This window comes from Myotis myotis, unplaced genomic scaffold, assembly GCF_014108235.1.
Source record: "Myotis myotis isolate mMyoMyo1 unplaced genomic scaffold, mMyoMyo1.p scaffold_m19_p_11, whole genome shotgun sequence".
NCBI lineage: Eukaryota > Metazoa > Chordata > Mammalia > Chiroptera > Vespertilionidae > Myotis > Myotis myotis.
Genome location: NW_023416315.1, coordinates 58,616,323 through 58,642,352, shown reverse-complemented (window position 1 = coordinate 58,642,352; position 26,030 = coordinate 58,616,323). Strand labels below are relative to the sequence as shown.

Below are 26,030 nucleotides of genomic sequence, written 5' to 3'. Positions count from 1 at the left end.
ATCAACTTAATATTTATAGAATTTTACATCCCAAAATGCCAGAACACACATTCTTTTCAAGTGCACACAAAACATTCTCAAGGAAAGACCCTATACAGGATAATAAAACTAATCTCAATAAATTTAAGAAGACTGATATCATACCAAACATATTTTCTGGGAAAATCACAAATATGCGGAGATTAAACAACATGCCACTAAACAACTATTGGGTCAAAGAAGAAATAAAAGAAGAGATCAAAAGATACATAAAGACAAATGAAAATAAAAATACAATATACCAAAATTTGTGGGATGCAGCAAAAGCAGTACAAAGGGGGAAGTTTAGAGCATTACAGGCCTAGCTCAAGAAACAAAATTTCAAATAAACCACCTAGCATTACACATTTAAAAACTAGAAAGAAAAAGTCCAAGATGGTGGCAGCATAGGAGGTCTGAACTCAACCCCTCCCATGAGCAAACTGAAATATACACATATGTACAGAGTAATTCCTCCAGCAAGATAGCTAAGGGCTTCATGAACAGTTTCTCAACAACAAACAACAGCTGAATGGAGAAGGCTGGGAAAGCCCCAAGCCCTCTGGGAGCTGCAGGAACTCCATGGGCTGAAGGCGCCTGTGAAGCCTTAGGGCAGGCGGGATCTCTGTTCAGGGGCTGTGGCTTGCCTGCAAATCACAGCAGCTTTCCCAGCTCTGCTGCCCAATCCTTTTGCCTCCAGCAAAGGGAGCAAGCAGGAACAACTGGGTGGTGCAGACGCCTGGCTTCCCTGCTGGGCTCCAAGTTGGCACTAAAGCCAGAGGTCACTTCTACATGAGACCACTTTCTGTACAACAAACAAGAGAGAGACTCTATAGAGAAGTCTGGGGAGCCACTGGAGTCTCTGGAGACTGCAGGGATTATGCCTGGTTGGAGGTGCCAAAGAGCATCATTGCTTATGCCCGCTTCTGCCTCCACGGGGTGGGCGGGGGCTCTATCCAGGTGCTCTGGCCTACCACAAGGTAACTGCAGAGTGTACCTGACACATCACCCAAACCCATTTCAGTCCCAAACAACGGGAGCAAACAGGATCAACAGGTCATTACTACATGCACCTGGCCGCCCCACCTGGAGCCATTTCAGCTCAGGGGCCAGTGTCCAGGACACCTTACACCTGCTCGGCTCCTCTGGCCGACCAAAATCACCTGACAGACTCAGCCTACACCGAGGACCCTGGTACGTAAGGCCACTTTATAAAGACTGGGAGAGAGGGCTATTTTATCTAATTCATAGAACAAACACAGACACTTTAACTAAATGAAAAGATGCAAGAATTATCTCTCAAATGAAAGAAGAAAAATGTGCAGAAAAAAGAAAAACCTAAGGAAATGGATGTAAGTAATTTGCCTAATAAAGAATTCAAAGAAATGGTCATAAAGGTGCTCACCAAACTTGAGAGGGACATAGAAAAACTTAGGGAGAACTTCAACAAAGAGGTAGAAAGGATAATAAAGAACCAACCAGGTCTGAAGAATACAGAAATGAAAAATGAAATGAAAAACACATTAGAGTGAATTAGCTAATACAGAAGAACGCATCCTGAAGACAGACAATGGGAATCAACCAATCAGGACAGAAAACAAAAAAAGAATTTTAAAAAACGAGGATAATTTAAGGGACCTCTGGGATAACATCAAGAACCCAAACATTAGCATTACAAGGATCCCAGAGGAGAAGAGGAAAAGGAACAGAAACTATATTTAAAGCTGGGAAAGGAAAGGACACTCAGGTCCATGAAGCACAAGAGTTCCAAACAAAGATGAACCCAAGAGACTTACACCAAGACATATTGTAACTGAAATGGCAAAAGTTTAAGATATAGACACACTCTTTAAGGAAACAAGAGGAAAACTGAATTACACACAAAGGAAACTCCGTAAGGTTATCAGCTGGTTGCTCAGCAACAACTTTACCAGCTAGAGGAAGTGGCAGGACATCTTTAAAGTTCTGAAAGAAAGAAAACTACACAATAATTTACCCAGCAAGGTTATCATTCAGAATTGAAGAAGAGATAGTTTACCAGACAAGCAAAAACTAAAGTTCATCACCATTAAACCAGCTTTACAAAAAATGTTAAAGGGACTTCTTTAAGGAGAAAAGAACAGGCCATATTCAGAAATAGGAATATATATATTAAAGGGAAAAATCTCACAGGTAAAGCCAAATATTCAATAAATACAGTGAATCACACATTGAAAACACTACTAAGATCAAAAGAAAGAAGTATCAACCACAACTCAAACAATAAGTAGCCAGGATATACAAAACACAACACATAACATCAATAGCATACAGCACGGATGGGGTAGTAAAATGTAGTCCTTCTAGAATATATTCCCCCTTAAATGCCTATCAACTTAAAACAGACTGTTATAGATATACATAGACCTCATGTAAACCACAAACCAAAACCCTACAAAAGATATACAAAGAAAAAAAGAGAGAAAAAACATAACTACTGAAAACCAGCAAACCACAAGGAAGAGATCAAGAGAAACAGAGAACTATAAAAACAATGAAAACAATTAACAAATGGCAATAAGTACATACTTATTAACAATTATTTTAAATGTAAATACATTAAATGCTCCAATAAAAAAATAGGGTGGCTGAATGGATTTAAAAACAAGACCCATCTATATGCTGCTTATGAGACTCACTGCAAATCGAAAGATGCAGACAGAAAGTGAAGGGATGGAAAAAGATATTCCATGAAAAGAAAGATGGGGTAGCAATATCAGACAAAATATACTTTTAAACAAAAATATTTTAAGAATACAAAGAAGGACATTACATAATTATAAAGGGTTCAATCCAAGAAAAGGATGCAGCAATCATAAATATCATAACTATCACACCCAACACAGGACCACCTAAATGTATAAAGCAATTATTAATGGTATAAAGGGAGAAATCCACAGTATTACAATAATAATACAGGATTTTAATATCCCACTCACATCAATGGATAGGTAATCCAGACAGAAAATCAATATGGAAATAATGGCCTTAAATGTCAGATTAATCCAGATTGATTTAATATCATTTTTAGAATATTTCAAACAAAAACTGCAGAATACATTTTTTAAGTGTACATGGAACAATCTCTAGAATAGATCACATATTACACCACAATATAAGCCATAATAAATTCAATAAGACTGAAATCATATTAAGCATCTTTTCTGATCACAACATGAAACTTAGAAATCAACTCCAGTAAGAAAACTGAAATGTATCAAAAAGGAAGTCAAACAGAACATCAAAAACTATCATAAAAACAAATGAAAATGAAAAAACAACTTTTCAAAATTTATGGGATACAGTAAAAGCAGTTATAGAAGAAAGTTCATAGCTATGCAGGCCTACCTCAGGAAAAAAAAAAAGAAAGAAAGAAAGAAAAATCCCAAATAAACAATTTAAGTCCACACCCACAGGAATTAGGAAATAAAACCACCCAAAGTAAAAAGAAGCAAGGAAACAGTGAAAATCAAAGAAGAAAAGACAAAATAGATATTTTAAAAACTGAAAAGATCAATAAACTAAAACACTGACTCTTTGAAAAGATAAACAAAATTGCAAACCCTTAGCCAAACTCATCAAGAGAGCCCAAATAAATAAAATCATAAATGAAAGAGAATTTACAAGTGATACCACTGACATATAAAAACTCATTAAAGAATAATACAAACAATTGTTTGCCAACAAATTCAACAAAATAGAAGAAATGGATGAATTTTCCAGAAGTATATAACCTTCCAAGCCTGAATCAGGAATAAATGCAAAATCTAAACAAACTGATTACTGGCAATGAAACTGAAGCAATAATTTTTAAAAATTCTGAACAAATAAAAGTCCAGGACCAGATGGCTTCATAGTGGAATTTTCAAAGAAGATTAACACCTACTCTTCTTAAATTATTTCAAAAAATTGAGGAGGAAGGAATGCTTCCAAACTCATTCTATAAAGCCAGCATTATCCTGATAACAAACTCAGACAAAGACATTACAAAAAAAGAAAATTACAGGCCAATACCCTTGATGAACACAGATGCAAAATTCTCAACAAAATATCAGCAAACCAGATTCAAAGATACATTAAAAAAGTATACATCATGATCAAGTGATATTTATCCTAGGAATGCAAGGCTGACTCAACACCCATAAATCGATCATCATGATACATCACATTGACAAAATAAAGGGTTAAAACCATCTGATCATCTCAATAGATGCAGCAAAAGCATTTGACAAAATTCAACAAAAAGCTCTCAACAAAGTGAGTATAGAAGAAACATAGGCTATCTATGATCAAACCCATAGGTAATATAATACTCATTGGTGAAAAGCTTAAAGCTTCTCCTCTAAGATCAGGAATAGGACAAGGATGCTCACTATCACTAGTTCTATTCAACATAGTATTGGAACTCCCATCTATAGCAATCAGACAAGAAAAATAAATAAAAGACATCTAAATAGAAAAGGAAGTAAAGCTCTCATTATTTGCAGATGACATAACCATAAGGACTGAAAGAAAAAAAACAATTAGAATTAATAAATGAATTCAATAAAGTCACAGCATAGAATTAATACACAGAAATCAGTTGGGTTTCTATACACCAATAACCAATGATCAAAAGGAGAAATTAAGAAAACAATTCCATTTATAATTGCATCAAAAGCATAAAATACCTAGGAATAAATTTAACCAAAACCTGTATTATGAAAACTATAAGACATTAGAGGAAAAAAATTGAAGAGCAAATAAATGGAAGAATACACCTTGCTCATGTAATGGAAGGATTAATATTGTTAAAATGTCCTTATTAAAGGAATATACAGATTCAATGTAACTAATATTAAAATATTAATGGCATTCTTTCAGAATTAAAACGAATCCTAAAATTTATATGGAACCACAAAAGACTGAAAACAGCCAAAGAAATTTTGAGAAAGAACAAAGTGGGAGGTATCACACTACCTGATATCAAACTATTATTATTAAGCTACAATACTTAAAACAGTATGGTACTAGCATAAAAACAGATGTATAGATCAATGGAATATAATAGAGCGACCAGTAATAAATCCTTGCTTATATGATCACTTAATCTACAATAAAAGAGGCAAGGATATACAATGGGGTAAAGACATTCTCTTCAATAAGAGGTATCGGGAAAACTGAACACATTTAAAAAAAAAGAACTAAACCACTTTTTTATACCACATACAATGGACATCACAGAAATAGAAATCATTATACAAAAACACTATGAAAGGCTATACACCACCAAATTCTATAAACCTAGAAAAAAATGGTAAAGTTCTCAGAAATATACAACCAACATAGACTGAACCATGAATTGGAAAACCTAAAGAGAGTGATCACTAGTAAGGAAAATGAAACAGTAACACTCAAAGAAGACTTAATACTAATCCTTCTCAACCTCTTCCAAAAAATTGAAGAGGAGGGACTACTTCCTAATTTATTTTATGAGACCAACATTCCCCTGATATCAACACACAAAAAGAAAATTACAGGCTAATATCTCAGATGAACATAGATACAAAATTTCTAAACAAAATATTAGCAAATATAACAATACATTAAAAGGATAATACATCAAGATTAAGTGGGGTTGCCCAGCCAGTGTGGCTCAGTGGTTGAGCAATGACCCATGCACCAGAAGGTCTCAGATCAATTCCTGGTCAGGGCACATACCGGGTTGTGGGCTCAATCCCTGTTGGGGAGCACAGGAGACTTGGTTGGAAAGTTTGTAAGGAGGACATTCCGAGGAAAAAAAAAGTGTGCTGAAGGCAGACTGCCCTGTTTATTGGAATTCCGACTTAGGGGAGTGCCAAAGGCCACGCCCCTAATTATTCCTTGACCTTTCCAAACAAGTCTGTGCACATGCAGACCCCTGGATGTTTACTGGAATTCTTATGCTTAATCTTTGAGTGTCCTTGCTTAAAGGACACTGCAAACACATGTGTCCTCCCAAGATTACTTACCCTACTGATTGTATCTAAAAGATAAACTTTATCTCAAACTGCTGCTACAATAAAAGCCTAATGAGACAGGTGAACGAGGCTGTCTGGTTCCTTTAGCCAGGCGGTCCCTTAGTCCTCTCTTTCACAGCAAACATTGTGTTAGAGTAATCATTCATCCGTCACTCAGGGTCTGCTGGTCAGCCCTGGAAGATCCCCACTAGGGGGCGTGCAGGAAGCAACAGATCAATATTTCTCATCGATGTTTCTATCCCCCACTTCCTCTCCTTTCCGCTCTCAGAAATCAATCCTATATAATAAAAGCCTAATATGCTAAGTGTCTGACCATTCATTCGACCATTCCATCAGTCACTATGATGTGCACTGACCATCATGGGGCAGACATTCCAACCGGTAGGTTAGCTTGCTGCTGGGGTCTGGCTGATTAGGACTGGACAAGGCGGGCCGAACACACCCTGGAGCCCTCCTGTGGTCCCTCCCCAGCCCCGATCATGCACTGGTGAGGTCCCTTGGCCTGGCCTATGCCCTCTCACAATCTGGGACTCCTCGGGGGATGTCCGCAGGCCAGGCCGAGGGACCCCACCAGGGCACAAATCCGTGCACCAGGCCTCTAGTAAAAACAAATTGGAAAAAAAAAAAAAAGATTAAGTAGGGTTCATTCCCTGGATGCAAGGATGGCTCAATGTTTGCAAATCAATCAATGTGATAAACCACATTAACAAAATAAAAGATAAAAATCATATAATCATATAAATAGATGCAGAAAAAGCATTTGACAAGATACAACATCCACTTATGATTAATATACTCAATAAAATGGATATAGAAGGAAAGTATCTCAACATAATAAAGGCCATATATGACAAACTCTCAGCTAATACCATATTCAATGGTGAAAAACTGGACATTTTTTCTCTAAGATCAGGAACAAAACAAGAATGCTCATTCTTGCCACTGTTATTCAACATAGTGCTGGAAGTGCGAGCCAGAGCAATTAGGGGAGAAAAAAAAATAAAAAGTATCGAAACAGAACTGTCACTATTTGCAGACAACATGATTCTGTATATAGAAAGTTCTAAAGACTCCACCAAAAGACTATTAGAAACAATGACAAATACAATAAAGCAGCAAGATACAAAAGTCAATATACAAAAATCCACTATATTCCTATATGCCAGGGGTCCTCAAACTTTTTAAACAGGGGGCCAGTTCACTGTCCCTCAGACCGTTGGAGGGCTGGACTATAGTTTAAAAAAAAAACTATTAACAAATTCCTATGCACACTGCACATATCTTATTTTGAAGTAAAAAAACAAAACGGGAACAAATACAATATTTGTATTTGCATGTGGCCCACGGGCCACAGTTTGAGGACCCCTGCTATATGCAAACAACAAAATACCAGAAAAAGAAACAAAACGATCCCATTTACAACTGCAACAAGAAGGATAAAATACCTAGAAAGAAATTTAACAAAGGAGGTGAAAGACCTGTACACTGAAAACTATAAGACATTGTTGAAAGAAACTGAAGAAGACACAAAGAAATAGAAAGATATTCCATGTTCATGGATTGGAAGAATTAACACTGTTAAAAATGACCATTAGCTAAAGTAATATACAGATTTAACACAATCCCCATCAAAACCCCAATGGTATTTTTCACAGAAATAAGAACAAAAAATCCTCAGATCTATGTGGAACCACAAAAGACCCTAAAATAGCCAAAGCTACCTAGAGAAAAAAGGACAAAGCCTGATGTATCACACTGCCTGTCTTAAAATTATACTACAAAGCTAAAACAATCAGAAAAAGAGACACACAGACCAAAGGAACAGAATAGAGCCCAGAAATAAGCTGACACATACTAGTCTATAGGCAACTAATAGTTGACAAAGGAGACAAAAGCACACAGCAGAGAAAAGAAAGTCTCTTCAATAAATGGTGCTGGGAAAACTGGAAAGCCACATCCAAAAGAATGAAACTAAACCGCTATTTGACACCATAAACAAAAGTTAGCTCAAAATGGACCAAGGACTTGAATATAAGACCTGAACCAATAAAATACATAGAAGAAAACATAGGCACTAAACTTGCGGACTTTGGTCTCAGAGGGGCTTTTGTGAACTTAACCCCAAAGGCATGGGAAATAAAAGCAAAAATAAATGAATGGGTCTGCTAGTACATCAAACGAAAAAGCTTCCACATAGCAAAAGAAACCATCAACAAAACAAAAAGGCAACCAACCTGACTGGGGGAAGATATTTGCAAATGATACCTCTGATTAGGGCTGATACCAAAAATACATAAAGAACTCATACAACTCAATAACAACAAAAAACACCAAACAATCCAATTAAGAAATAAGCTGAGGCTGAACAGACATTTCTCTAAAGAGGACATATAGATGGACAGCAGAGATATGAAAAGATGCTCAGCATGACTAATCTAAAGCTACAAATGACTAATCGTCAGGAAAATGACAATTAAAACCACAATGAAATATCATCTCACATCTGTCAGAATGGATATCAGTAAATCAAATAAGTGCTGGCAAGGATGTGGAGAAACGGGAACCCTCTGGCATTACTGGTGGAAATGTAACCACTATGGAAAAACAGTGTGGACTGGTTCCTCAAAATAATAAGAACAGAGCTACCACATGACCCAGCAATCCCTCTTCTGAGTATCTACCTAAAAAGTTGGAAAACATTTATTTGTAAAGATATGTATATCCCTACGTTCACTGCACAAGATCCAAGATATGGAAACAACCTAAGTGTCCTTTGACAGATGATTGGATAAAGAAGATGGGGTACATATAAACAATGGACTACTACTCAGTCATAAGAAAAGATGAAATACTCCCATGTGCGAGAACGTGGATGGATCTTCAGAATATTTATGCTAAGTGAAATTAAGACAAAGAAGAACAAGAACGGTATGATTTCACCTGTATGTGGGATATAAGAAAAAACAAACAAACCCCAAACTCTTAGAAACAGACAACAAAATGGTGATTACCAGAGGGGAAGTGGTAAGGGGGGAGAACAAAGAGGGTAAAAGGGGTAAAATATGGTGACAGAAGATTTGATTCGGGTGGTGAACACACAAAAGAGTATACAGATGTCATAACTTGTATACCTGAAATTTATATGATGCTATTAATAACAAATTTATTGCTACCTCAATATATTTAATTTCAAAAATAAAACAAAAAGTGAATAATTTTTTTGACTTTTTTAAAAAAAATATATTTTATTGATTTTTTACAGAGAGGAAGGGAGAGGGATTGAGAGTTAGAAACTTCGATGAGAGAGAAACATTGATCAGCTGCTTCCTGCACACTCCCTACTGGGGATGTGCCTGCAACCAAGGTACATGCCCTTGACTGGAATCAAACCTGAGACCCTTGAGTCCGCAGGCCGACGCTCTATCCACTGAGCCAAACCGGTTAGGGCAAAGTGAATAATTGTTATTACAGTATCACTTCTTTGTATAATTTTCTTATACCTCTAAAGAACTTAAAAATGGTTAATTCTCTCAAATACTTCTTCTATACACTTGTTTATACTATTAATTTTCACTATTTCTAAAGAAAATATTTGCTAAGTCAAAGGTTACTTTCAGCCTAGCAACTGTTAATAATTATCTCACATTTGGAGTGGCCTCCAAATTAATGAGGACATCATTTAACTTGTACAAATTTGTTTTTAAAAACCAGGGCCCCTTTTTAAGACTTACAGGTCTTTAAATAAAAAACAACCACACAAAAGCTAAAAAGAAAATCCAGTAACCCTAGTACCTTAGAAAAATAAAGGGATAAATACAAATAAACAAATGAATTAAATAATTTTACATTTGTATGTCCCCACTTTGAACTACAAAATACTTTTACAATGCCTTTCATACATACCAGGTTAAACCAAATAAAATTAAGATGCCTTTTATACATATCACATTCAACCACATGACCATACTTTTGTAGGTCAAAAAGGATTGAATGTCAGTAATTTCATTTTATTCAACCCAATACATTCAATAGGTGAAAAAATTATATATATATAATCTCCTAGTGTATAAAAAGCCAGGGGCTTTCACAACCAAAACAACCGGACTAATGACTGAAAAGCAGACTGTGTGGGGCGACAAGCCCGGCAAGGGGGTTACTGAGGGACGACCAAATGAATAAATAGCAGGCTGCATGGGGCGACCAGGCTGGCAGGGGGGGTTAGTGAGGGACGACCAAATGACTGAACAGCGGGCTGCATGGGGCGACCAGGCTGGCGGGGGAGGAGGCAGTTGGGGCGAGCAGGCTGGCGGGGGGAGAGGGGATCAGTTAGGGGTGACAAAGCCAGCAGAGGGGGGCAGTAAGAGACGACCAGGCTGGCCAGGAGGGCAGTTAGGGGTGACCAGGCTGGCGGGGGGGGAGAGGGGCAGTTGGGGGAGACCAGGCCAGCAAAGGGGGCAGTTAGAGGCAATCAGGCAGGTGAGCAGTTAGGAGCCAGCGGTCCTGAATTGTGAGAGAGATGTCCAACTGCCGGTTTAGGCCCAGGGATCAGGCCTAAACCGGCAGTCAGATATTCCCGGAATGGAGAGGGTGCAGGCTGGGCTGAGGGGACCCCCAGCCATACACGAATTTCTTGCACTGGGCCTCTAGTATCTATAATAATAAAAGCATACTATGCTAATTAGAGGACGTCCTTCCTGACGACCTTCCGGACAAAGCCGGGATGCAAGAGAAGCCTGAGTCAAGGGTGCCAGAGGGAAGCCGGTGCCGGCAGCCAGGGGAAGGAAGGCCTATCCTTGCACAAATTTTGTGCACCAGGCTTCTAGTCTACACTAATAATAGACAAACATGGTAATTGACCATACCTTTGCTACGATTCCCATTGGCTAATCAGGGCAATATGCAAATTAACTGTCAACAAAGATGGCGATTAATTTGCATACGTAGGTGCAATGCTGGGAGGCGAAAGGGGAAGGACGGAAGAAGCCGCCTGCTGCTGACAGTGATTGGAAACCCAGGCGGCCCCCAGGCCCATGATCGGAGACCCGGGCTGCCTTTGCCCACCCCCCCCAGCCAGTGATCGAAGAAGCCGGGCGGGGAAGGGAAGAGGTGGATGCCAGCAGCCGCCTCTTCCCTGCCCGGCTCGGCTTCTCCGATCACTGATCACTGGTGATCGGTGATCAGAGAAGACCCAGAAGCCGGGCTGCGTTGCTGCCCGGGGACCCGATCCGGCCCGCGTGGGGAAGCGGGAGGCAGCTCTTCACCTGGAGGCTTAAGCCCAAGGTGGGAGGCGCCATTTTCTGTACTGAAAGGCAGGGGGCGTGGCTAAGCACAAGGTGGCACCATGTTTGCATATGGAGAGGGGACGTGGCTCAGAGCGGGGCGGGGCTACGTCTGGAGAGAATGGTGCTGAGGCTGGGTGTTCCCCTCAGGATGCGAGAGGAGCGCGAGGTAGAGGAGGTGCGGCTTCAGGCAAGTGAAGGAAAAGGGCAGGTCGCCCAGCCGCGACGCCATTCCAAGCTTCCCGGCCCAGGTTTTCAAATGTAAATATTACTTCAGATGTTGTAGTTGCACATAGTTTATTCCCTTCCCCTCATCTTGGCTGTTAAAGTCATGCCCACCCCCTGGGCAACCAGGCCTCACGTTCATGGCACAGACGAGGTTTGGTTCTGGGGTCACCCCTTAGATTTTAAGCGGCTGCTACACTTGGTCGATAGGAAGAGTGAGACTTTAGCCCTGAAAAGATGGAAGGCTTGGGGCAGATGGTTCCCTTGAGGGCTCCGCCCGCTTTCAGGCCATAGGCACAGGGAACGTCCACGGCAGTGCCCAGAGCAGGCATTCGTCTGAGCTTGGACAAGGCCGTTTTGCAGCCTCCCCTTCCTCTGTCCCAGGTGGTGGGGGCCGTGACTGCCTCAAGGCTGCTCCCTAGAAGCCATCTGTAGCTGTAAAACAGCGCACACGAAGAGAATCATTTTTTGTGCCTCATGTTAAAAAAAAAAAAAAAAGTGTGTGACTCTTCACTGTGTTCATTTGAAAAAAAAAAAAAAAATGCTCTTAAGACCCCGGACGGTGAGGCAGCCCAGCCCCAAAGAAAATATATGCACAACATTGGTCACAGACAACGATATGGTGATGGCCAGAGAGAAGTGGGAGGCAAGAGCTGGGTAGAGGGGGCAAAGGGGGGGAAATAGGGACATCCTATCTACACTAATAAAAGAGAAACATGGTAATTGGCGTACGACCGCTACCCTTCCCATTGGCTAATCTCCCTGTCACTCACAGAGTAGGGTCGAGATATGCAAATTAACTGGCAGCCAAGATGGCGGCCGGCAGCCAGGCAGCTGATGCGAACAGGGAGGCTTGCTTGCTTCAGTGACGGAGAACTCCAACGTCCCCCGCCTGACTTGCCAGCCTCTCAGCTGCAACTCTCAGCAACTATGTTGCGAATATAGAAGCTAAAAAAACCCAGAGACCTGCTTTACTCAGCAGGGCTTCAGCCAGCCGGACCGCAACATTGTATCAAATACAGATGGTAAACAAAGGCCAGAAACCTGTTTTCAGCAGCGGAGGCCTAAGAGCTAAAGCTGGCCCAGAATAAAAAAAAAAAAAAAAGAAAAGAAGGAGCAGTTGGGAGCTTCAGTCCCAGCCTGAAAACAGCCCTCAGCCCCTCAGCCAGACTGGCCAGGCACCCCAGTGGGGACCCCCACCCTGAAGGGTGTGTGACCAGCTGCAAACAGCCATCATCCCCTCACCCAGGCTGGCCAGGCACCCCAGTGGGGACCCCCACCCTGATCCAGGACACCCTTCAGGGCAAACCAGCCAGCCCCACCCATGCACCAGGCCTCTATCCTATATAGTAAAAGGGTAATATGCCTCCCAGCACCGAGATCAGCGGAGCTGAGAGGCCTCCCGGCACCGGGATCAGTGTGACAGGGGGCAGCGCCCAAACCCCCTGATTGCCCTGCAGCTCTGTGACAGTGGCGGCGCCCCAACCCCCTGATCGGCCCTGCTCTGTGGGTGATAGAGGGCGGCGCCCCAACCCCCTGATCCGCCCTGCCCTGCCCTGATTGTGACAGGGGGCGGTGCCCCAACTCCCCTATCGGCCCTACTCTGTGAGTGACAGGGGGGAGCTCCTGAACCCCCTGATCGGCCCTGCTCTGTGCATGACAGGGGGGAGCTCCCCAACCCCCTGATTGACCCTGCTCTGTGCATGACAGGGTATGGAGCCCCAACCCCCCTGATGGGCCCTGCTCTGTGCGTGACAGGGGGTGGCGCCGCAACCTCCCCATCGACCCTGCCTTGAGTGTGACAGGGGGCGGTGCCCCAACCCCCCAATCAGCCCTACCCTGAGCATGACTGAGGGTGGCATCGCAACCTCCCAATCTGCCCTGCTCTGTGCATGACAGGGGAAGGCGCCCCAGCTCCCCAATCGGCCCTGCTCTGAGCCCGACCAGGGGCTGCACCTAGGGATTGGGCCTGCCCTCTGCCACCTGGGAGCAGGCCTAAGCCAGCAGGTCGTTATCTCCCGAGGGGTCCCAGACTGCGAGAGGGCACAGGCCAGTCTGAGGGACCCCCCCTTCCCCCGAGTGCACAAATTTTTGTGCACCCGGCGTCTAGTATAATAATAAAAGGCTAATATGCACATTGACTGAACGGCAGAATGGCTGGTTGCTATGATGCGCACTGACCACCACGGGGCAGAGGCTCAATGCAGGAGCTGCCCCCTGGTGGTCAGTGCACTTCCATATGGGGAGTGCCACTCAGCCAGAAGCTGGCTCATGGCTGGCCAGCACAGTGGTGGCAGCAGGATCCTCTCCCACCTCCATAGCAGCACTAAGAATGTCCGACTAACGGTTTAGACCTGATCCCTTGGGGGCCTAAGCCTTTAGTTGGACATCCCCCGAGGGCTCCCTGGCTGCAGAAGGATGTCTGACTGCAAGCTTAGGCCTAATCCTCCGGGGAGTGGGCCTAAGTAGACAGGTGGACATCTCCTAAGGGGTCCTGGACTGTGAATGGGCGCAGGCCGGGCTGAGGGGACCCCCCCCCCGCAAGTGCACAAATTTTTGTGCACCGGGTCTCTAGTATATATATAAAAGCCCAAGAGACCATTATGACCGAATGACTAGAACAACGGGTCGACCAGTCGCTATGACGCTCACTGACCACCAGGGGACAGACACTCAACGTAGGAGCTTCCCCCTGGTTGTCAGTGCGCTCCCACAGGGGGAGAGCCGCTCAGCCAGAAGCCAGGCTCACAGCTGGCGAGTGCAGCTTCAGTGGCAGGAGCCTCTCCTGACTCCGCGGCAGTGCTACCGAGCAGAGGTGGCAGGCACAACGGATCGGGATGAGTGCGAGCAGCGTGGCACCGGGCCCCTGCTCAGGCTCCTCCCTGGTCACCTGTCAGTTGGTGCACTGCTACATCCCCCGAGGGGTCCCTGAGTGTGAGAGGGCGCAGGCCAGGCTGAGATAAACCCGCTCCCCTGTGCGCCAATCCGTGCACCGGGCCTCTAGCTTAAAATAAATGGCTAAAGATTGCAGGGGAAAGGCAAATAAAGGGTTCTATGTTCGTCATGAAATGCTGACCTTTGAAGGACGGGGATCTCATCCTTCATCTTTGTACATCTGCAGAATGCAATAGCACCAAGTCTAAGCTATCTTCCCTATCAATGCAGAACAGTATCACACACATGAAAAAATTACTGGCAATAGCTGTTTCCCTGCTTTAAATCATACACTATCGGCGACTTGCCAAATTTTTAGTCCCTGTCTTGAAAAGATGCCATTTAAAGATAAAGTGTGTTCATCAAGGTCTTTTAGGAAAAAATTCCAACTATATTCCACATTGTTGCCAACATAGCACTGCCCAGTAATTGCTCACAGGAATGAATGACATGAGCAAGATTTTCATTACAGCTTCGTAGATAGGAAATAAAAAGCCAGCACAAATGGGACATATGAAGTACGGTTGTTAGGGAAGGATTATGGTGAGCCTCCAAGGGCAGGTTAGGGAGTTTGGGCTTCACTTTGACCCTAATGGTGACCCCTGAGCACTTGTGAGATAGGGTGCCATGCTATAAAGGTAAGAAGTTGACACAGGGGATGAGGCGGTGACAGGTGGAAGGCCGTGCAGAAAGGATCCTATATAATAAAAGGGTAATATGCAAATTGACCGAACAATGGAATGACTGGTTGCTATGGTGCACACTGACCACCAGGGGGCAGGCACTCAACGCAGGAGCTGCCCCCTGGTGGTCACTGCACTCCCACAGGGGGAGCGCCGCTCAGCCAGAAGCCAGGCTCACAGATGGCAAGCACAGCAGCGGTGGTGGGAGCCTCTCCCACCTCCGCGGCAGCGCTAAGGATGTCCAGCTGCCAGCTTAGGCCCCTGAGGGGCTCCCAGACTGCTAAAGGGCACAGGCTGGGCTGAAGGATCTCTTCCCCCACCTCCCGAGTGCACGCATGTTGTGCACTGGGCCTCTAGAACTACTATGAAAGTTAAGAGGAAAGGGAATATGTTCCTGAACTACACAGGCAGCCAGAATGGAAAGAGAGAAAGGGTCAAAGAAATGAAAAATGCTGGAGCTCCCGTGATGTACATGCTGGTCTTGAGAGCAAAGGATTTTATGGAGATATGAAAGCCAACAGAAACAAACAAAAATGTATTCAGAATATTTAGCATCACATTTGGGAACTTTAAATATGATATTAATAACAAAATTCAGCTAGATTTTCTATAGTAAGCTTACTCAGGAATGCTGCAAAGTAATACCAACAAGGACGAGCCTTAACCAGTCCCCGAATACATTCATACCAGAAGGACCCCCTCAGAGAGATTAAGTGACACTATCCTATTACATACTCACAATTGGATGGATTATATATTTATTTCAAGTCTCTGACAGCAAGAATACTGAGTTTTCGATACACTGTTTATTATAAGAACTGCTATTTGGCCCCATGAGTACAATTATGTAAATATGGACTAATGGACAGAGGTCTGGAATCAATAATTTTGCCTTAGCTTGCCAGTCACTTTCTTTTAATTGAAGTGAAATTCCCATAACATAAAATCAACCATTTTAAAGTGAACAATTCAGGGGCATTTAGTACATTCTCAATATTGTGCAACTACCACCTCTATTTCCAAAAGCCATTCATTTCTTAAAAGGAACAATGAGACCACTCTTACCATATGTGATAACATGAGGATAGCGTACATAACTATTTAAAAAATTGGTGATCACACTAGGCCTTTAACTAACCACCTACCACACACACACACACACACACATATATACTGTTGTCTCTATCACAGTTATTTAAAGTGTTGTGGCAGGAATTTTATTCTAAATATAGGCTCCTGGAGTTTCACAACATATTAAATTCAGAAAATGAATATAAACTCTACTAATACCATTGATACAAATCTTATAAATAGATGTCTCATATTCCTTTTATATAAGTACCAGAAAAGCTCTTATTTTTTAAAAAATTTCTCTTTATCGTTGAAAGTATTACAGATGTCCTGTTTGTGTTCTTTCCCCATTGACCCCCTCCACCCGGTACCCACCTCTGCCAGGCTGTCACCACCCTATTGTCTGTGTTCCTGGGTTATGCATAAATGCATGTAAGTTCCCCAGTGAATCCTCCCCTTCCACCCCTCACCCCCCCTTTCCCTCTGAAGTTTGTCAGCCTGTTGCATGCTTTTGTGCCTCTGGATCGGTTTATTTTGTTCATTAGATTCCACAAATGAGTGAGATAATGTGATACAGTGGGGCCTTGACTTACGAGTTTAATTCATTCTGAGACCGAGCTCGTTCAGGAGCTCGTTAACTCAAATTACTCTATCAACTCAATGCAAAAAATCCGCCGAGACAGCTGGTATCTCAAAAAACTCCTTCGTCGGGACACTCGTAAGTCAAGGCCCCACTGTACTCATCTTTCTCTGACTGGCTTATTCAGATTCGCATAATACGCTCCAGGTTCATGCCCACTGTTGCAAATGGTGAGTTCTTTCTTTTCTTACAGCTGTGTAGCATTCCAGTGTGTAAGGTACCACAGCCTTTTTATCTGCTCATCTCGCTGATGGGCACTGGGGCTGTTTACAAATCTTAGCTAGTGTAAATTGCACTGCTATGAACACAGGGGTGGATATATTCTTTCTGACTGGTGTTTCTGGATTCTTAGGCGATGTTATTTTAAGACAAACAAGGCTAAAAGAGACGTCAATGTACATACCTTATTGGGATAGCTGGCTGCTTCCTCCCCAAATTGACTTCAAAGAGGAAGCCTTCCACAGCAATAAATAAAAATGGCGCAAATGTCACAATGTTCCCGCATCCTGGATGCTTCCTGCATAGTGAGGGACAAAAAGAAAAAGGCACAAAAGACTGAGATAAAGGCCACTATGACCTGTTATATTGACAGTTCAGAGTAACAGGGAGATAGATTTCCATTACCCACTGTCTTCTCAGTTTTCATGTCCCATGAATCCCATACATTTAGCAATATACCTCACAGAGAAGAACGTCAAGCCTTATTTCACTCTTCCAGGCCATCACGAAGGACCACTCTGATATACTCTTCCTGGAACTATGACACAACCTTCCTAGTAAACTGTAGGAAGTTGGTCAGTCAGATGTTCTTTTTGAGATCTTCACTTACATAACCAAGAGGACTTCATTCAGGATCCTAGTCAGCCTATACAGCTCATGCTCAGGTCTCCTAGAAACATTTATATATCCTGAGCAGGAATCTCCAAGACTAGAGTCAGTCAAAGACTCATATCCAGGGACATTGCCTTCACTCCTCTATAGGGGCAAAAACTGGTTCTTAGGGTGGGAGAAAGCTTAGTATTTTGTAAGTATAAAGTACAGATATATGTACAGTACATAAACCCATGTACAGTGTGTCTGGGGGGGATGTCTAGGAAAAAATGTCTAAAAGGGGGTTTTAGATGAGGGTGGGGAGAGGGTAAGAAGCAATAATGAAAAGAATGAGGACACTGCTTATTCTCCACAACCTTTAACACAAATATACCGAAGCATAGTAATTCCTCCTTTAGAAAACTGCTGTTTGAACTACTGTTATTCTTAGACAGTCTCTTATTCTGTAGGCCGACTCCGTTATTTTTAGATAGTCCCTTATTCTGTAAAATAACTGTTTTAGTTTGAATAGAAAAAGATAAAAACTTAACTGTCTGACCTTGCAAGCTAGCCGTCTAACGTAATAGGTGAATACTGATAATAATTCCCATATTCTCATACCAAGTGTTTGTTCATTATGTATCCAAAGTTACAAACTGTCTGCAAAAAGAACCTACACAGAGCTCTTTGTAATATCTGCAAAGAGGTCAAAAGGTATAAATAGCGAGAACTTCCTCTATGTTTTGGGGTTCGGAATGACAGCGGTATTCTGCTCTGAACCCGCGGGCAATAAAGATGACTCCCAACTAATTGGCTCATTAAGGCGTCTCGTCTAGCTCGCTGATTTACGATACAACACTATTAGGCGCTCAGTGAATGTTCATGAAATTCATTCGAAGCTCTTCAGTGATCTAGTAAGGGATGGGGAATCTCACGGTGACTTCGGGGGAAATGTACAAGAGAATTCCTTCTGGCATCCCTCCTGAGGCACGCTGAAAGGAGTTACTCAAACCGTGTGTCGTTTTCTTGAGCTTGTCCTCCATGAGGCTCTGCTCAACCACTGGAGGAAGGTCAAAGTGAGCAGCTAGCTGCCTTTGTTTTCCTGAAGCTCCCTGGTTGCCCATGCTACCCACATCCCCACATTACAAAATTCAGCCTTCGTAGCCTGCATCTTCACCTTCACCCAAGGCATTTACCCACAGATACTGAGTAGAGGGATGTAATTATATTACTACATATTAATACAACGCTATTTATTTTAAAATAAACAAAAAACTCCATCCTCTGTTAGTGGTTTTAATATTGAATAGCAGTGCCGAGCATACAAATTCCAAAATACACCCATCAGGCATAAAAATAAACAGCTCCAAGCACCCGCCTTTCTTGTACGGAGCTAAGCTGACATCTGAGGCAGAGCTGTTGCTACTCTTTAGGCTCCACTGCCTATGAAAACTACTGCTTTATATTCAATTCGGTGATTTCTTTTAGCACCTCTTACGTTCAAGGGACAGAGCTAAAGGCTGCAGGAATCCATAAATAATCATGTACGACATTTACCTCATTGAAGGAGCTAATTAAAGCCATTAGCCTCACTATGAGTTAGAGAAGGAACCTGAGCTCTAGATAGTTCTTTTTCTTTTTTCAATATATTTTATTGATTTTTTACAGAGAGGAAGGGAGAGAGATAGAGAGTTAGAAACATCGATGAGAGAGAAACATCGATCAGCTGCCTCCTGCACATCCCCCATTGGGGAAGTGCCCGCAACCCAGGTACATGCCCTTGACCGGAATCGAACCCGGGACCTTTCAGCCCGCAGGCCGACGCTCTATCCACTGAGCCAAACTGGTTTCGGCATAGATAGTTCTTGGCACAGTCTGCACACCTAGGCTGCTCGTTAAAACCATGAGCGCTGGGAGCCTCCCCTCCCAGTTCGGACTGGATTGGTCTGGGATAGGTCCTGTACTTTTGAAAGCTTCCCACTTGATTCTCATGTGCAGCCAGAGCTGAGAACCCTAAGGTAGGTATGGGGGAAAGGCCGGAAGGGGTGAGGGTGCCTGTAAGACACACAGGTGATCTTTATGTGCTGACACAAGGTTGAGAATTACCGCGCTCCAGTGGCTAAAAATACACAGTGACATGCAAGACGCAGCTGTCACTTACCCTGTGACATGGAAGTTGATTACCCTATCTACATCTAGTTTTCTTATCTTTCAAATGGGAACAGTATGAGTGCCTACTATCTCATTGGTTTTACTGCAGAGCAAATAAGCCAGTCCCTGAAAAGCACTTCCCACAGTGTCTGCCAAGCAGGGAAAAAGGCAGACTGGGACTCTAGGATGACCAAAATGTCACATCTTGCATATGAGAAGGTCTTCAATTGAATATAGTAACCTCTTAAAATATGTTTATATTGACCGTTTTCTTCTCACCTGTAAATCAAAAGGGACATGTTTTTAACCTTGTCATGAGGATGTAATGAAAAAAATATACACAAAGTGCCAAGCCCAAGACTTAGCCCGAGGGCTCAAGAAGCTTCCTGGCTTTCCCCCTCCCATTTCTCTTTACTAAAAGCCTAGGTCGATTCAATTAAAGAACAATTAGGGAGTACCTACTGTGCGTAAAGTTAGGGGCTAGCGGCCAGGAAGCTCCCATGTGAATGAGACCTGATCTCTGCCCCCGAGATGACAGGATGAGGGAGTATGAGATAGTAAGGACCCAGTGCCACAGAAGGATGGCTAGAGGAAGGTGCCCCTACTCTCTGGGCAGTGTCTGGCCTTCACTCAAGCACCTGAGTGAACGTGGGGGTGCCTCACTTTAAGCAACCATGATCTGGATTTAGGACACCTCCAACAACAAATCCAGTCAGCCCCTTGCCAAATCTAATCTCCGTGCTCTTTTTCCATAGCATTGTTAAATTTCCCTACTGCACTCACATGATTCCATTTTTAAAAAATGAACTTACAGAGCTTTTTAGGAACACACTGTTGTGTAGATACCAATGGAATTATTTATTTTAACTTAATTCATTTTAAAACTTTGGAGTAAAAACTTAGGAGCCTTTTCCCTAAATCACTTGTTTTGTTGAAATTCATTTTTGGGAATTATAGTCATAACTGCAAACAGTTTCTTTGACTTTGAATTCTCTTTTACAAGAATCCAAATTTATTTTATTTCATTCTAACTTTTTATATAAAAATTTTTTTAAATCCTCACCCGAGGATATGCTTTTATTGATTTTAGAGAGAGACATACACGTGAGAGAGAAACATCGATTGGTTGCCTCTCGTATGCGCCCTGACTGGGGATCAAAACCACAACCTGGGTATGTATCTGACCAGGAATCGAACCCATGACCCTTCAGTGCATGATGGAACGATGCTCCAACCAACCGAGCCATGTGGGCCAGGGCAAATTTTTATTTTTAAAAAAAGGCAACTTTGCCGAAGCCGGTTTGGCTCAGTGGATAGAGCGTCGGCCTGTGGACTGAAAGGTCCCGGGTTCGATTCGGTCAAGGGCTTGTACCTGGGTTGCGGGCACATTCCCAGTAGGAGATGTGCAGGAGGCAGCTGATCGATGTTTCTCTCTCATCGATGTTTCTAACTCTCTATCTCTCTCCCTTCCTCTCTGTAAAAAATCAATAAAATATATTTAAAAAAATAAAAATTAAAAAAAGGCAACTTTGAAGAGAAAGAATTGGGCATATATTTTATGCCTTTTGTTATCTCATAGTCTAGATTTAGGAAACTTTTCTATTTGATTCAATACCAGGCACTTGATTGGAATAAATTGGCGGAAAGAAAATGTTTCAGAGTATTTTCCTCATGTAAAACACACAATACCTTGCCTACTCAGTGAGCTGATGCACATCTCCTCAGTCATTCACATCTGCTCTTTACACTGCACTGTGGCCTGTATTTTATTTTAGATCCTAAATATAGGCATGAACATCATAAAGAAAAGCCTACATTTGTTTTTCCAATTTGGGAAAAATGATTTAAAATGTTCGCTTCTCCCTGCAATTCACTGTAGCATTTCCATGTTTCTACCTGCCATTTATTACAGCACCCAAGGGTTCCAAGGAAGCCATATAAAAAGCACAGTTCCTGCTCTATAAAGATTTATGAGCTGTGATGTCCCAAGACAGAGTCACAAATTCTGAGAAGGCCAAAACTAGAAAGAACTTTAAAGACCATCCAGTCCAACCAGCTCTTATTTTATTGTAACATGAGAAGTCATGAGTTGCCCAAGCAAATCAGGAAAAAAGCTGCTATTCATCTGATGTACCATTCATTAAAGTCATAAATGTACCCCCTCTCCTTATGAAAGCCCATTGCTGTATGCAAAAATCTCGATTTACAAAAGGCATAAATGAGTGCCGATTTATTTACACATTATTCAAAGCATTCTAAATAGAAGCTTCCATAATGCATGAAAACATTGCGTAAAGTTAGATTTATCCACAACTTCTCAGGAACAAACCCATAAAACAAGGCAGACCTGCACTGAAATAAAAGTTGTTAGAAGGGAGGGGAAGCCTGAATGTGCTTCAGGCTTTGCATGTGAATCTCCTTCAAATCCACTTGAGGCAGGTGGAGCCATCACCTCCCCACCCCACTTTTACTGTTGAGCAAACAGACTAGGGAGATCAAGTAATTTAGCCGAGTGCTCATAACTAGTAAAGAGGACCTTCAGCTGCTAGCGTAACTGACTTCACACAACCTTTCAGAAGATTTAATTTAATGGCATATTCAACACAAATATGACAATATTCTTCTCTGATCTTTATTTGGCTGGCCTGATTTTATCACATTTTTATATTTTAAAATCAATTTCCATTTGTTAAGTTGTATGAGTCCTTTAAATAGTTTGAAAATTAACCCCTTACCATATATATCTGTGGCAAATATGTTCTCCCATGCAGTAGGCTCCCTTTTCATTTGTTGGTGATTTCTTTTGCTGTGCAGAAGCTTTTTATTTGATGTAGTCCCATTTGTTTATTTTCTCCTTTGTTTCCCTTGCCTAAGGCTTAGGAGATCTATCAGCAAACATGTTACGAGAGGTATCTAATATTTTGCTGCCTATGGTTTCTTGCAGAATTTTTATGGTTTCATGACTTACATTTAAGTCTTTTATCCATTTTGACTTCATTCTTGTGTATGGTGTAAGTTGGTGGCCTAGTTTCATTTTTTTGCATGTATTTGTCCAATTTTCCCAACACCACTTATTGAAGAAACTATCTTTACTCCATTATATGCTCTTGCCTCCTTTGTCAAATATTAATTGAGCATAATGGCTTGGGTCGATTTCTGGGTTCTCTGTTCTGTTCCATTAATCTATATGCCCGTTCTTCTGCCAGGACCAGGCTGTTTTGAGGCACAGTGGCTTTGTAGTATAACTTGATATCTTGTATTGTGATCCCTACCACTTTGTCCTTCTTTCTCACGATTGCTGCAGCTATTCATGGTCTTTTTTGGTTCCATATAAATGTTGGAATATTTGTTCTAGATCAGTGAAATATGCCATTGGTATTTTAAAGGAATTGCATTAAATTCATAGATTGCTTACAAATAATCCAATTAAAAAATGGGCAAAGACCTAAATAGACACTTTTCCAAAGAGGACATAAAGCTGGCTAAGACACACATGAAAAAATGCTCAGTCACTAATCAACAGAGAGATGCAAATTAAAACAACAATGAGGTAGTACCTCACACCTGTCAGACTGGCTATCATTAACAAATCAACAAAGGACAAGTGCTGGTGAGGCCATGGAGAAAAGGGAACCCTAGGACACTGCTGGTGGGAATGCAGACTGGTGTAGCCACTGTGGAAAACAGTATGGAGTTTCCTCAAAAAATTAAAAATGGAACTCCCATTTGACCCAGTGATCCCACTTCTAGGAATATATCCCAAGAAACCTGAAACACCAATCAGAAAGAATGTATGTACCCCTATGTTCAGAGCAGTACAATTTACAATAGCGAAGATCTGGAAACAGCCTAAGTTAGATGAGTGGATAAAAAAAGCTGTGGTACATTTACACCATGGAATACTATGCAGCAGTAAAAAAGAAAGATATCTTACCCTTTGGTATAGCATGGAGGGACCTGGAGAGTATTATACTAAGCCAAATAAGCCAGTCAGAGAAAGACAAGCATCATGTGATCTCACTCATATGTGGAATGTAATGAACAAAATAAACTGATGAACAAAACAGATCCAGAGGCATAGAAGCATGGAACGAATCGACAAATCTCAGAGGGAAGGCAGGGTGTTAGAGGGGGTGGAGGGTGGGAAGAGATTAACCAGAGAACTTCTATGCATATCTGCATAACCCATGGACACAGACAATAGTGCAGTGAAGGCCTGGGGTGGGGGTCAATGTGGAAAAAAGGGGGACATATATAATACTTTCAACTATAAAGATAAATTTTAAAAAAAAAAAAGAACAGAAATCATTTAAAAAAAAATGATTTCCAAAGTAACCTTCCTTTGAAATGGACCAGCTTACAGCAGGATACATTGCTATATCCCTCGCCACCTACTCTCAAGGACAAATGGCTCTGGCCAGTGTGGCTCAGTTCGTTGGGCCTCCTCCTGTGCACCACAAAGCTGCCGGTCAGATTCGAGGTCAAGGCACATGCCCAGGTTTTGGGCTGGACCCCCGGTGGGGAGCGTGCAGGAGGCAGCTGATCGATGTTGCACTTTCATATCGATGTTCCTCTCTCTCTTCCTCTCTCTCTAAAAATCAATAAACTATTCTCTTTTTTTTTAAGTACTTTATCCTTTAAAAAGAAAAGAGTGGCAAATGACAGATCTTTATCAACACTGTCTGCATAACAAAATTTTAAGCTCAGTAACTGCAAAAATTAACCCCACACAGAGTTTACCTTAAATAAACTGGTTGCTTCAGAATGGCTTAATCAATGGTATCAGGAAAATAAAATACATTTTTAATGAGCACCACATGAGAAACTGGGTGACCAAAACCTATAGGCTGCTCAAGTTCAAAATTAACAGGTTCTCAACCTTCCTAATGCCGCAACCCTTTAATACAGTTCCTCATGTTGTGGTGACCACCAACCGTAAAATTATTTTCATTGCTACTTCAGTAATTTTGCTACTGTTATGAATCATAATGTAAATATCTGATATGCAGGATGTATTTTCATTGTTTGCAACCCACAGGTTGAGAACCACTGGACTAGGAGTTTAGATACCCTGGATTCCAGTTTTGTCTCTGCCACTTACAAGAAGTAAAAGACGATCTAACTTCTTGGGAACTGTTCCATTTTCAGTAAAACAGACATTATAATTCTTGACCTATACTGGACACAGATTGTCCTGAGGGTCAATGGAGATAACGTGTAGACTCAGAAACATGATGGTAGATAGCGCCATAAATAGCATTTTACAGCAGGAGGAGGAGGTCCAGAGAAGCGAAATGATTTGAAAAGGTCACCCAACCTGGGTATGACAGAGCCAAGAATGAAGTTCATAATTTTGAGATTTTTCAGTCCTGAGCCTTTTTCAGGACACCTGGTGCTTTTTCTGTAACAGTTTGCACCCACTGAACATTGCACATTATTACTCAACATTATTTGCATGCCATCCTAGTTTCCCTTTGGTGAAGCCATTCTTTTCTTTTTTTCCTTTTCTTTTCTTCTCTTTTTTCTTTTCTTTTCTTCTCTCTCTCTCTCTCTCTCTCTCTTTCTTTCTTTCGTTCTTTCTTTTAGCTAACATTGCATAAGTTTCAGGTGTGCAACATTAAAATTTGACATCTGTGTGTAGTACCTCCTGCTCACCACTGGAAGCTTCCATTTGGCACCCCCATTCTTTTTTTCTTTTTTAATTGAATTTATTGGGGTGACACTGGTTAATAAAACCATACAGGTTTCAAGTGTACAACTCAATAAAAACATCACCTGCATCCTGCGCTCACCACCCAAAGTCAAGTACATTTCTGTTCCCACTTACCTCTTCTTTGCCCACTTCTACCTCCCAACCCCTCCTTTCCACCTGGCTATCACCATACTGTTGTTCCTGCCTTGTGTCATATATTTTTTTTTTTCTTAATCCCTTCACCTTTTTTCACCCAGCCCTCAACTCTCCTCCCCTCTGACAGCTGTCAATCTGTTATGTACCTATGCTTGTGTTCATTATATTCCACATATACCTGAGATCATATGGTATTTGTCTTTCTCTGACTGGCTCATTTGACTTAGCATAATACTCCCCAGGTCCATCCATGATGTTGCAAAAGGTCAGATTTTCTTCTTTTTTACAGCCAAGTAGTATTCCACTGTATAAATGTACCACAGCTGTTTTTAT

At 41.9% G+C, this 26,030-nt stretch overlaps 1 protein-coding gene across 2 annotated transcripts in view; it reads right to left on the bottom strand.

Annotated features, from left to right (window-relative positions):
* Positions 1-26,030, bottom strand: part of LOC118666386 (UDP-xylose and UDP-N-acetylglucosamine transporter-like) — a 31,563-nt gene that overhangs the window by 4,361 nt on the left and 1,172 nt on the right. The window contains exons 2-3 of one of the 2 annotated variants that reach the window (XM_036328641.1): positions 17,292-17,405; positions 11,262-11,995 (exon numbers count right to left, since the gene is read on the bottom strand). In XM_036328641.1, the coding sequence (XP_036184534.1) occupies positions 11,743-11,995; positions 17,292-17,405 (367 nt within the window). In that variant the 3' untranslated portion in view covers positions 11,262-11,742. Of the gene's footprint in view, positions 1-11,261; positions 11,996-17,291; positions 17,406-26,030 lie in introns of those variants that run through there. The other variant, XM_036328642.1, reaches the window with a different exon arrangement.